Raw genomic sequence first — 14,344 nt, 5'->3', positions numbered from 1 at the left:
AAAGTCATAAATTACATATAAATGAACTTGATAACAAGAGAACTCTGTCACAGCCTGTGGGATGTTGCTAAGAATGTACTGAGAGGAAATGATATATCTTTAATATACTTGTTAGGAAACAAGAAAGATTAGAAATTAATGAATGAGGCTTTCAACTCAAGAAAGCTAGAAAAACACCAAAGTAAAAAAAAAAAAAAAAAAAATGGAGGCAAGAAATTAATAAAGACAAAGCAACTTAAAAAAAAATAAGAAATTGAAAAAAGAATAATTGACTAGTAAAAGCAAAAGTTGACTCTTTATAAAGACCATTTTCTAAGGAAAATCCAAGAACTCAACCATTAAATTTTTTACAACTGATCAGATTATATACTAAGGAAACCAGATACTGTATCAACATACAAAAATAATTGGTATTTTTTCATTAAAATAATAAATTATTGAAAATAGTATTAGAAAAAGTATCCCATTTATAGAGGCAATAAAAACTATAAAACATCAGGAAATCTACCTGACACAAAATAACTATGAAATAAACAGTGAAATTAGGAATAAAAAAAGTATCTCAAAAATGGAGAGGTTTACATTGTTAATGAATTCTGAGGCTTAATAAAGATGTCAATTTATTTTAATTAAATCATATAGTTACTAACTTTCCAATCAACAATCCCAGTGTGATTTTCTCAGTAAACAAGGTGATTTTTGTATCTGTTTTTTAAATGTTTATTTATTTATTTTGAGAGAGAGAGAGAGAGAGCCCATAAGCAGGGGAGCAGCAGAGAGAGAGAGAGAGAGAGGGGGGGAGAGAGAGAATCCCAAGCAGGCTCCACACTGTCAGTGCCAAGCCCGACACGGGACTTGAACTCACCAACCATGAGATCATGCATGACCTCAGTGATAAAACACAAATGTACTAATTGTTCTGGTTAAAAGCCAAAGATTGTCAGATTGAGTAAAAAATGAAGCTCAGTTATATGTTGTTAACAAGAGACACATCTGAAACATAAGGTTACATAAAGTTTGAAAGTAAAAAAGTGAGGAGTGCCTCCGTAGCTCAGTGGGCTAAGCATCCTGCTCTTGATTTCTGCTCAGGTCATGATCTCAAAGTTCGTGAGTTTGAGCCCCACCACATAAGACTCTTCACTGACAGTGTGGAGTCTGCTTGGGATTCTCTGTTTCCCGCTCTCTCTGACCCTGCCCTGCTGGTGCATGTGCGTGCATGCGTGCTCCCTCTGTCTCAAAATAAATAAAATAAACTTAAAAATAAATTAATTAATTAAGTAAACATTAAAAAAATAAAAAAAGAGAAAAGATAAAAAAAATCAATGGTAACCAAAATAAAAACAGAACAGCCATTGAGGACTAAATTGACTCAGGTGAAAAGCAATACTAAAAATAAAGAGAATCATTTCAAAATGATAATAAGTTCAATTCGTTGCAAATGTTAAGGTAAATTTACTAATTTAATTTGTATGCACCTATTAGCATAGCCTTAAAAAACATACAAACCAAAAATTGACACGACTGCAGCTCCACAATTACAGGGGGAAGTTTCAATATACTTTTGAGTAATTTTAAAAGGATATAAAATACTTGAGCACCATGAATAACAAATTTGACTTAATGGACATTCAGAGAGCATTGCCCCAACAACTGTAGAACACATGTTCTTTTCAAGTATACGTGGAATATTTGTAAAATTTACCAAATACTATCCGTAAGGAAATTATCAACAGATTCCAAAGGATTTATGTAGACAATGTGTTCTGTTCACAATACAATTAAGCTTTAACTCAATTACTCAGTGTTAACCAGGAAATTCCCATATATCTGGAAATTAAGAAGTCCACTGCTAGGGGTCTGGGTGGCTCAGTCAGTTAGGCGTCTGACTTTGACTCAGGTCATGATCTCACCGTTCGTGAGTTCAAGCCCCGCGTCGGGCTCTCTGCTGTCAGTGCAGAGCCTGCTTCAGATCCTCTGTCTCCCTCTCTCTGCCCTTCCCCCACTCACTCTCTTTCTCAAAAATCAATAAACAAACAAACAAAAAAACCCCACATTTCTAAATAACCCACAGGTAAAAGACAGTTTTATAATGGAAACTACCTTGAACTGAAATATAACAAAAATACCACATTTCAAAACTTGTAGAATTGTTACAGTGATGCTAAATGAACATTTTAACCTTTGAAATGGCTATGAAAGAAAAGAATAAAGGCTGAAAATGAATGAGCTAAACATTTATCTAAACAAGTTAGGGGAATAAAAACAGTAAAATAATCCTAAAAGTTAAAAGAAATAATGATATTAATAACAGAATTAATGGAAAATTGATTATTTGAAAAGACTAAGTGATATAAAATATATATTTGCATTGCTTTTGTAATTAAAAAGTCAATAAATAAAATGTAGGTAAAGATATACATGTTACTCACTTTCTTCTTTATAAAAGTGAGAATATTATACTACCCAAATATCAAAAAAAAAAAGGGCCCGATTAGGTAAATTGATGAACATCACAACTGAATTTTATTCATTCATTAAATAGAAAATGTGTATTATATAGCATTGAGTGAAAACAAGCACACAAAATTGGATGTTTAATAGGATCTTAACTTTTTATAAAATTTCATAGAAAAAGCCTGCAAAAAAATATACTGAATGTGAACAGTGTTATATATAGATGTACGAGCTATAGATTTATGGGTAATTTTTATCTATTTCTTTATACTTTTCAAAATGTGTACTCCTTAAAATTTCTAAAATTGCTGTGTTACACTTAAAAATTTTTTTTTTAATGTTTATTTTTGAGAGAGACACAGTGTGAGCAGGGGAATGGAGAGAGAGAGAGAGAGAGACGCAGAATCCGAAGCAGGCTCCAGGCTCTGAGCTGTCAGCACAGAGCCTGACACGGGGCTCAAACCCACAGTGCTGCGAGATCATGACCTGAGCCGAAGTCGGACACTTAACCGACTGAACCACCCAGGCGCCCCAACTGTCTTACACTTTTAAATTGGAAAAAGGAAGAAAAAATTTAAAAGATCTATTCCTCTTCTCCTCCCAATTTTTAGTTCAGTTTGCAATAAAGTAGATGTATCACTTCACTTTAGAGACAGCTTAAGTCTGGCAGAAACCAGAAATCGACTTTCACCAGAGCTGAGTTGCTGTTCTCTATCCAGGCTTATGGGTCTACCAGTGATGCTATGAGCACTGTGTATGTTCTTCATAATCAAATGAAGTTTCCAGGTTCATTATTTCATATATTTCACTATGCTAACAGTTGGAAGTTTGGGGATTTTGTTTATTTTGTTTCGCCTAAACTTAAACCAATATCCCATGCCATTTTCTAGCTATGAGTAATACTACCAAGCTGCATAATGGAATTAGGAACTATTTGTGTCATTTGTAAGAGATTACTGTATGTTTTATGGAAGATAACGACTTAGAAACTTTGGCCTACTACATCTTCAGTTGCGTTGTTTTGTACTCTGTAATTATTTAAATTTTGTACTGATTTCTTTAAGGTAGTTTCTTTAAGGTAGAAATGGTTGAGACATGTTTATGTTGCTGATTGGTAGTTATGAAACAAAAGAATTCGGGTTGAGTAGCTTAATAAGTAGAAAGATTGGGGTAGTGAACTAAGTTCAAATAAATAACTCAAACTCATAAAACGAACATTCCTAAGAGCATATGCTTCCCTCTAAAGTCAACAAAAATAGACACATTTTAATAAATCTCACCAGTAACTAAATCTCTTTACTGTCTTTCTACAGAAAGAAGCAATTCCGGTATCTGCTAGAAACCAAAGGGAAAAAACCAGGTCTTGTCAATGAAGAAAATAACGATAGCAAAAGACTTGTAGGAGAAAACACAAACCGTGCTACGCTAAATTATACCACAAGAGAGTTTTATAACGAACGGCTAGAGGTAAAACTACCGTCAATCTTTGGAATCTGGTGCCTGGATATGTCCCACATGGCTTGGGACTTGGCAGTTGTACGTTTCTCCCTTTAATCAGTTAAGATAACGTTTTTTGTTTGTTCTGTAAAGCTATATACAGCTGGAGACAGTAGGCACCAAGGTGTTTGGAGGAAGTAGAGCCCATAGTTCCAGTATCTTTATTTCAGCAGAAAAAAAATGTTCAAAAGAATCTGTATCAAAAACCTAGACCAAAGTGGACCAAAGGTTCTGATCTCTCGGAATTAAGAGAAGGGATAGATAGGCTCCCTGTGAGTACTTAACTAGCCCGTGTCGGATTGGCAGAGGGCACAGCAGAACCTCCGTTCCTGTTCTCTTTGCTTGCGTCCTTGGTGTGTTAATTCTCTTCTTTCATTCTCCTGCACCATTAACTCCTGTGTCCTTAGTCGTGTAATATAATTTTAACCTATCTTGTTTCCACTGTAGCTACTTAGCCAGAAAAACTGGAACTAATTCTTTACTTCTTTGTGTTCGGGGGTTTATTGGAGGAATGCCATGTCAGGGTATTGCAGGAGCTACAAAGAAGACAAGTATTCAGTGCCTGTCTTGATGGAACTCCTAAGAAAGCTGAAGGAACAAATCCTTTAAGATGCTGCAGGAGATTTTGAGGGGACTAAAGGGCACGAGAGCAAGACAGAGAGCAGGAAGCACTGATCGAGCATCTTTATGTGCAAGGCACATTTTATATATACATTTTATATATACATGGAAGTGAAATGGCCTGGCAAGTGGTTTTCAGATGTTTTGTTAAGAGCTATGAGACTTTTTATTCAAACCATATTGTAGCCGAAAACCCAGTATGTCAAAACAAAGCAGAAACAGCAGACCAGCTGTTGTTGTCGAGGGAAAGGACACTTCAGAGCTTCAATTGACTGGATCTTCTATTCCTTTCCTTTCCTTTCCCCTCATCTCAGTCCCCTCATGCCCAATCCTGAAGCATCTCTTTGGAACCCATAGGGCTCTAAGGGTTACAGCTTGAAAATACCTTGAAAACTCAATGTAACAATATTTTTATAGCATCCTAAAAGATGTTCGGATTCTGCTTTAAACTCTCCTGACACAAAAAAGATTACTGCTTCATGAGGTGGCTCTTTATCTCTGAGCAACTCCATTGGTAAAGAAATTCTTACCCATGTGAAGCTGAAAGCTGCCACCTAATAACTTTTACTTCATGATCCTAGTACCGCCTTATGTAGAAAAGAGATTGAGTCTCTTTCTCATGAAAACTCTTCAGATACTTGAATACCTTGAAGTCCTCCCTCCCTACAGTCATGCTTTCACTCACCCAAAAATCATGTCACACACTACTTGGGCTGTAGAAGTCACTGTCCTTATCCTCATGGATATCACATTCTTTCTTTTTTTTTTATTTGTTAATGTTTATTTATTTTTGAGAGAAAGAGAGACAGAGTATGTTGGGGGGGAGGGGGGCAGACAGAGGGAGACACAGAATCTGAGCAGGCCCCAGGCTCTGAGCTGTCAGCACAGAGCCTGACACGGGGCTCAAACTCACAAACCATGAGATCATGACCTGAGCCAAAGTCTGACGCTCAACCAACTGAGCCACCCAGGCGCCCCAGGATGTCACATTCTAATGGAAGAAATAGACATCCACAGGGATGATTATAAATCAGTATATCAAGAGAATGGAGGAGGGTTATCTTATCCAGGTCAAGGGAGGCTTTCTAGAGAAGAAGCTTCCTGATCTCAGTCTTAAATGATAAAATGTAGCTATATGCAGAGGGAAAAGGGCAATTCTGAGAAATAGCACACTATGAATAAAAGGCATTAAAAGTGTAAAAAGACAAGGAGAGAGCCAGGAGCTACGAGCAGTTCACTCTTCAGAAGCACAGTGATTGAGGTAGATGGTGTTAAAAGAAGAGACTACAAAGGGTAGTAAGAGGACTATGTGAAAGGACTGAATTTAATCTTTGCACAAAAGGGGCTTCCTGATGTGGCCAAAAGAGGAGAATGAAAGCCAAACTGGCAGGATTGTGAGTCCTTTTCTTGAAGGCACTTGGTTCTATGAGTCAAAAATTAACACTAATTTCAACAAAAGACATTTAGAAAAATATTAAAGAGCTGCATGCAAAACAAGAACAATGTCATAGAGAGATCAACCGACTCTATAAAGAATAGACAATTCCAGTGATTTTTAAATTGTTCGAGAGTATTGAAAAAGAAGGAACACTTATGCTGCAGACAGCATAACATTACATCTAAAACCTGCCAGGATTGCGCAGAAAAAGAAAAGCCATACCAGAAATCTAAAAACATTGATGATACAAAAATCCTTTAAAAAAGGAAGGGGAGTGTGTGCCTGGGTGGTTCAATCAGTTAAGCATCCAACTTTGGCTCAGGTCATGATCTCATGGCTCGGGAATTCAAGCCCCTCATTTGGCTCTGTGCTGACAGCTCAGAGCCTGGAGCCTGCTTCGGATCTGTGTCTCCCTCTCTCTCTTCCCCTCCCCCGCTAGCGCTCTCTCTCTGTCTCTCTGTCTCTTTCTCTCTCTCAAAAATAAATAAAAACATTAAAAATTTTTTTTAAAAAAAGAGGAGGAGTATCAAGGGGACTATAGCAGAACATTAAATGAGTAACAGAACATACAGCCAAGTGTGGTTTATTCTAGGAATGCAAGGAAGATTAAATATTAATAAATTGATAGATCTAAGGTGAAAAGATTACTTCTGTAGACATTAAAAAGGCATTTCACACAATTGAACATCTATTCTTAATTTTTTTAATCAGCAAATAGGATAAATGGAAATGGATAGCAAACATCCTGCTTGATGGGGAAACTCTAGAAACATTAGCATTAATGGCAGGCAAAATTCTGAGTAAGATGGTCTCCGTGATTCCCATCCCCCTGGTATCCACACTCTGATATCATCCCCTCTCTTTAGTGCAGGTAAACATGTGATTTGCTTCTAACCAATGGAATGTGGCAAGGGTAAAGGGATTTTGCAGATACAATTAAGGTCTCTGATCAGTTGGAAAGGGAGATTATCCTGGGTAAGCCTGACCTAATCAGGCAGGTCCTTTAAAAGAGGATTCAGTCTTTCCATAAGAGATTCTACTGCTGGCCTTGAAGAAGTAAGCCACCATGCGAGAGGGTAACATGGCCAAAAACTGCAAGAAGCTTCTAGGAGCTGAGAGCAGCCCCCTGCTGGCAGCCAGCAAGAAAGTGGGGCTTCAGTTCTACAACTGCAAGGCGCTGAATTCTGCCAACAATCACCAAGATTTAGAAGAGGACCCAAGCTTTAGAAAGGAACACAGCCTGGCCAACAGCTTGACTACAGCCTTGTGAAGTCCTGAGCAGAGCACCCAGCTAAGCTGTGCATGGATTCCTCGTGCACAGAAACTGTGAGATGATAGATATGTGCTATTTTAAGCCACCAAATTTGATGTAACTTGCAATAGAACCCTAATGTACCATTGAAGTCAGCTTCAAGACAAGGATGGCCAATATCACCATTATTATTTATCAGTACAGACAATGCAAAGAGGCAAGAGAAAGAAATTAGTGGTGACTTGAAAGGAAGGAAGAACCTAAAACATATAAGAGTAAAAGTGGGGAGAACTTACCTTAACAGATACCAAGTACTGTTGTAAAGCTGTAGTAATTATGGCAGTGTCAGAATAGACAAATAGATCTGAGAATACAATCGAGATCCAGAACTATCCCATGTATATGGAATACATATACCCTATGTATATGGGGATATAGATAGGAAGTATTATAGATTATTACAGACAGTTTAATAAATGCTAGTTAGGAAATTGAGTCTCAAATCAGAACTACATATTGAATCCCTGCTTTACACCATGCAACAAAAATTAACTCTAGATCTAATAAAAACCCAAGTATGAAAAGCAAAACTTTAGAGTTATTATTGAAAAAATAGGTGAAAATCTTTATGACCTTGATCGGGTGGGCTATGATTTTCTAACACCTGCAGGACTCAAACAAGAAAAAATGTCATAAACTTGGCAATCAAGGTCATTGTCGTAGGTTTCTAGCAGGAGTGGTTTCAGTGGAGTCATAGAATCAGAGTCTCAAAGTGGTTTAAAGAGTAAATAAACAACCAAGAGTTAAAAACAGGGAATGTTGACTCCTGTTTTGAGAAATGTCAAAGGGAGAAGAAATCTGAAGCCATATAATATTTTGTACAGAACACTTGGCCACTTGGAGACCTGGATTTGAGCCCCTGATTCTACCACTTACTACCTGAAAGACCTTGCCCTAGTCCCTTAATCACTCTCTTGACTCACAACCTAGCATGCTTTCACTTATAAAACCTTATATACCCTCCTTCTTACCTTTTGAAAAATATTTAAATCACTGCAGTACAGAGTTCTCAGTCTCTCTCTTTCGTGGGTCCTGAGTTGTTGAGGGAATGAATTGTAGTGAGTGCCTGACAAGTCAGGGTAAGCAAACCCTTCCATTATACATATGACATGTATAATTATACAGATGACGTGTATAATTCTGTTGCCTGGTAGCTGTCCATCCTTTCTCCTAACTTGTTCTAAGAAAGATTTAAGACCAACATAGAATCAGACAGCTGAAAGGAACGAACGATTCCAGTCCTGTTCTTAGACAGATGAGGAAAACTGGAGACTCAGAGGAACTACTCGGGACTGCACGGTGAGTTACTGCCGGAGCTGCCTCTAGAACTCAGACCTCCTGATTACTGACCTTGGACTCTTTCACAGTAAATCATGCTGCTTTCTGAAATCTTTCTGACCACCCCAGCGTAAAGGGCTCTCTCTTCTCCGAACACCGACTATATTTGTTGTCTAAACAATCTCCTTCAGCACTCACTTACGGTTTACTATTTCTCAGTTAGCTTTTCCTATCGTGGGCCCGTCTCTCCAACCAGCCTGCAGGTCCTTCAAGGACTAGATTAGAGTTTTCTCTAAGTAAGTGTTAGTAGATGATACCTAATCCTGAGCAAGCCCCTCAACTTCTGTTGACCTCAGTTTCCCATTTATGAAATGGAGATATAGCTTATATCCTAGTACAAGTACCGTTACAGCTAAAATGGCTCTACAGCAAATCCCATTCTTTGACCTACTTTGTTTCCCAACCATCTTCCTGACAACAAAATCGTAGTCCAGTGAAATAAACAACATTGTTTAGGGTTCATCTCATCAGGATTGAACTTGTATAATACTTGCTTTATGAAGCCCACAGGGATATTGTGGGAAAGAAAAAAATAAGTATATGAAAGCATTTGAGAATGGAAAAAGCATTATTCAAAGAGCAATAACTCCTTGACGGGTCAGGGCAAGAGAGGTATCTCTAATGTGCTTTTAACAGGATCATTCTGGACAGGCAGAGTGAGCCGCCCTGGCAGACCCCTGATGAGTATAGAGCACACTTCATGGAGATGCGAGTAATTGGCTTGGAGCAGAGAAGAAATGATGAAGTAAAACTGCCTTCAAACAGTTACTAAATTAAGGGTTATTATGGCAGAGACAATTCTGTAGCAACATGTCTATAAAGAAGTAATGGAAAGGAGCTACAGCAAGAAATTTTAAAACCAAAAACTGCACTATGCCAATTATGAAAAGTTTAATTTGTATTTTGTATAAATTATTTAACAAAGTATGTCATATAAAAATTCTTTAAATTTTTGTTATCCCTACATTACCATGGTAACTTTCCAGTCTTACTGCTAGAACTTTTCTTCCTTAAAAGACTCAAAATTGTGTTTCAAGAAACTTAGCAACGTGTAAAAGAGGCATTCACTAAATACGCTGCGGGCCTTCTCCTCGTGTAAATGTATTGCACGTTGTAAAATATTGCTCGTTTCGGCTGGTGATCGACCTCCAGCGATTCACACTTGTCTTTCTCCTTGGTAGTCCCTACGTAGCCCAGATTTACTGAGTGTTAAAAGGGAACAGCTCAATGCTGTTCTCATCAGCAAGCTAACTTAGTGCAGGTGACTGAGTCCCAGACCATATTTCAGAGTTAGAGAAAGTTAGGTTCCTCGGAGAAGTAGCCAGCTGGAACCATGTGTTATTTATCGCCCATCACAATCTGTACATATTTTTACGAGAGGTCAACTCGTGACCGGTTGTTTTTAGCATAGGAACTAAATCGGGTCAGTATGCTGACCCCTGAATGGTGAGTGATTATTTAGAGAACTCTTACATGTCATAAGAAAATTTCTAAAATATGTCTTTGTCAGGGAAAGTTAGCGACAATTGTGATTCATCATTAACTTATGTGAATTAATCAAGAATCTAAAACATCTTTGGTTGTTTTAAAAATTGTAAACATTTGGAAAAGGAAGAGAAATAGAACAAGGGAGGAAAAAGCACTTGTCATCTCACAACCCAAAGGCAATCTTAATGATACTGGAGTATATTTTCTTCCAAAAATTTTCCGTATACTTTTTCTGACGTTTTCTTGAAAATTTCGAACATACAGCGACGTTGAAAGCATTTTACAGTAAACACCCCTACCCCCAACCTAGATTCTGTCATTAACATTGTACTACAGTGCACGTGCTTGTCTCACACCTGTACATTTCCTCATCCTCTCTTTACCACCAATACACCTTATAGTGTTTCATTCATTTCAGAGTAAGTGCAGACATTAGCATGCTTCTTCCTAAATATTTCAGCATACATATCATTTAGAATTCAGTATTTTACATAGTTTCTTCTTCTGAGGTGAAACTTACACACGAAGATACACAAACCTTAGATGTACGCTTGCTAAGTTTTGACAAATACATACACATGTATAATGCAACCTCTTTCAAACCTCAAAATTTAATTTTGTTTTTTCCATTTAACATTGTAATGTATTTTCCTTGTTATTACAAGTCCTTAAAAGTATAATTTTAATGACAATATCTGTTAATATACATTTTTTAATGTTTATTTATTTTTGAGAGAGAGGGAAAGAACAAGCAGGGGAGGGGACAGAGAGAGAAAGAGAGGGAGACACAGAATCGGAAGCAGGCTCCGGACTCTGAGCTGTCAGCATAGAGCCCGACAGGGGGCTCGAACTCACAAACTGTGAAGTCATGACCTGAGCTGAAGACAGACGCTTAACCGACTGAGCTACCCAGGCACCCCTGTTGATACTTTAAATTTAACTCTTTAATTCATCTTGAAATTATTTTGGTATGTTTATGAGTTGGAGGTTTGAGTAGATTCTTTTCCAAGAAGCTAAGCCCATTGTCTCGTTGACATTTATTATTTCTTTTCTCTTTCACTGATGTGAATTGCTTTCCTATAATTCTGACTGTCTGATCTGTTCCAGTAATTTTTCCATATGTATTGTGGCACTTTCCATCATAATGCCTCGATACTCCTCACAAGTATTAATAGCCAAAATAAATGTTGATTCTTATATTGAAGAAAATGGGTTTATTTCAGCCTCTGTTGTGAAATTGGGGCCCAGTGCCTGAGTAGCCTCGGGCCCAAAGCTTCTCTATAGTGTTTTGGACCCAGGTTTTTCATTTGCAGGCTTCCAGACCCAGAAGTTGAGTGGGAGCACTGTTTCTCTCAAGGCCAAGTTCTGGGTCCCTGGCTTGTATATATCTCCTCTTCCTGCTTGTACACGTTCTCCCAACTTTGTCCAAGTGGTCTAGGCTAATAAATCAGTGTAGTACCACTACACAATTTCTTAAAATACAGACTAAATTCAGCATATGGGTATTTCAAGTATGTATATGGATATTAACTAACCTCATACCAATTAAGATTGTCAGTATCAGTGCCATGATACATTTAGCACCACAAGCCATGAACCTCTATATTCATCTGTCTTATGTGAACTAACCTGTCTTAACTGAGAAAGGAGAAAGTCTACCAACAGAGTAATCGCTGTTACCATCTGAGTGATTCCGATCAAAACCCACTTCCAACAGAGCTGCCCACCAGAGGTAGGAGTGGACTGGGAAGTAGAGAACTCCCTACTGCTGGCTTTTCTCAAGCAGGACTTTGTGTCAAGAGTGTCTAGGAAAGCACTCCTGCTCCGAAGGATGAGGCTCAGAACAGATCATTTCAAGTTAGTCTGGTTCAGCCCCTTGTTCCTTGGCTCCTGGGTTATGACTCAATGCACCATTTTTTTTTTTTAACAGGAAATAAAGGAAAAAAAGAAATTCTGCAAGATGTATATGGAGGACCTTGTGAAGGAAGCCACGGACATCAACATGAAGAACGAGGCTCTGCAGAAGCTCTGGCCGCAGATGTTCATCGAGCTTGTTAGGGACGCAGTCATAGAAATCCGCAATAAAAACTCCTATATGAAGCTTTGCCTACAGCAGATAACTGACCAAAAATAGAAATGGCTTGTAGTTCCAGTTGATTTTAGCAGCTCTGTGTTTTTGAAGGTTGAAAATAAGTAGGTTAAACATGTTAAAACGACACTGTCCCGCAAACTACAAAGACTAGCATCAAAGCATTATTGCCTACTGTTCTCGTAGCTAAAGGTTAGGAAGGAAGGAAGGAAGGAAGGAGAGGGAGAGAGCGAAAGAGGATTAGCTTCCTGTGTAAGCTGACAAAGCCACCTTTGGGAAGTAGGCAGTCTCTAGAGATAGCTGGGCCTTGAGTTGGCACTGCGTCTGCGGTTTTTGCTTCCACCGGTGCCCCTGCTCTAGCCCAGGGCACGCAGCGTGCTCGCTCCTGCTTCGGCATCGGTTGCTTCTACCTACCCGCAGCTGATAGTTTCCAGTTATTTGCCTTTTTATTTTATGTCATGATTTCAAAGCCAAAAATATGTTCTTTTTTATGAGCGGAGAATAAACTTATTAATAAATTAGTAAAAAAAAAAAATCGTCTGTTTGCGTCCTTCCTCCAGTCAGAATTGTCATATTTATTTTATGTTCCTTTTGAGCTGAGTAGGAGCCCTTCTCTTCACTTATGTAGGAGGAGGCGCCATTCTTCCAGGGATGCGTCCTCAGGGCACCACCGGGACTCGTGGGCTCACTGTGGACAGAAAATATGAAAATGAGTACAACGGGGGCAGGAAGAAAATGCTCTGTCTGAAGGAATCCCAAGCCAATGTAAAATGCAGTGACAAATCAGTAAGTCTGCTTCTCTGAAAGGTGTTTCTTTCTGTTGCTAGCCACTCTGGGGGCTCTTTTTTTTCTGGTAGGCATGTGTACCTGTACCTCAGAAGTATTAGAAATTCATGGGTGAAAGGTTCTAATTTTTCTGATTCCATTTGAAGTTCTAACAGGTAACTAAGACGTAAGCAGGGGTTTGCCCGAGTTCGTGCTGGTGAGGAGGGTGTCGTGAGCCCATTACCATAGCTGGAGATCATACAACTTCAGCAAAACAACCTTACAGGTCAATAAATTGGAATTCTCCAGTTTGCTCAGATTTTGCCTGGCAGGACCACCAGGATGTGGGAAAACAGCAGAAGTTACAGGATGACAGAGATACAGATGTATTCCAGAGTACATACAGAAATGCTTGGAAGGAAGCTAGGTAAGTTGTTTGTGCAGTTCTGAGAAACACCCACCTCCTTAAGAGCTCGCCCAAGAGGCAGTGGTCAAGGTTAGATGGTTAGCATAACGTTTCAGAACGTGACCTTGTGAGTCATGCTGTCCTGGGTTTGTATCTTGGTGCTCAAGCTACCAGTTTCCATGCCTATGATCTATCTGAACCACGCCTTTCTCATAATACTACCCAGCTTATAACAGTGTCGTGAGGAACAAATGAGATGAAGCATTCAAAGCATGTATCATAATACCTGGCACACAGTGAACACCAGTAAATGAAGCTATTCTTCTAGAAACAGACTGAACCACAGAATTGGTGCTCCTGGACGGGAACAACTATTAGGGTTTCTTGATGCTCCTGCAGTCTCTCAAAATTAAAATCTGAACCATCTCTCATCTGGCTGGTAAAGGGTGATTTCTCTCGGGGGAGGGGGGGGTCTATCTTGTTTGATATGGAAATGAGATCCCACCTAGCGGGTGATGTTGAGAAGAGAAACAAAGATGTCTTGTTCACGGGCTTTTAGTAAGTAGGGAAGGCCAGAGCTTGTGACACCTTGGGCATGTGGGGAGCTTGCTCACTTGAGGTTTTGCAGGTGAATGGCCTGGCTGTTTAATAAGTCATCTGTCTGGCTTCCTGAATGCTGCCTCTTCTCCCCTGGCCCTCCCATCCCTGATGCTAAAGGCATCTGACCCTCATATTCACATGCATTCTTGGCCCTCCCCGGTTATTCTGGGAATTTAAGAACCTTGGGTCAGCACTCAGTGGCTTGGCAGCAAGCCTGCAGGCACAGGGGCTCTACCCAGACCTTCTGCTTCAGGCCTAGTCATAGGCTTTCTGTCTTGTTCCTGAAACCACATCTTTTCATGGCCCAGCTTTAGTCGCTTGGTCTCTCATCCCGTT

General features: G+C 39.0%; 1 protein-coding gene across 3 annotated transcripts in view; it reads left to right on the top strand.

Annotated features, from left to right (window-relative positions):
- Positions 1–12,756, top strand: part of LRRC49 (leucine rich repeat containing 49) — a 149,080-nt gene extending 136,324 nt beyond the window's left edge. For all 3 annotated transcript variants that reach the window (XM_007084559.3, XM_007084558.3, XM_042988486.1), the window contains 2 exons: positions 3,768–3,921; positions 12,079–12,756. In XM_007084559.3, coding sequence (XP_007084621.2) covers positions 3,768–3,921; positions 12,079–12,282 — 358 coding nt within the window. In that variant the 3' untranslated portion in view covers positions 12,283–12,756. The remainder of the gene's footprint in view (positions 1–3,767; positions 3,922–12,078) is intronic.
- Positions 12,757–14,344: the final 1,588 nt, after the last annotated feature.

The sequence above is a fragment of the Panthera tigris genome, chromosome B3 (assembly GCF_018350195.1).
Source record: "Panthera tigris isolate Pti1 chromosome B3, P.tigris_Pti1_mat1.1, whole genome shotgun sequence".
NCBI classification, from domain to species: domain Eukaryota; kingdom Metazoa; phylum Chordata; class Mammalia; order Carnivora; family Felidae; genus Panthera; species Panthera tigris.
This window is presented reverse-complemented; position numbering and strand designations above follow the sequence as displayed.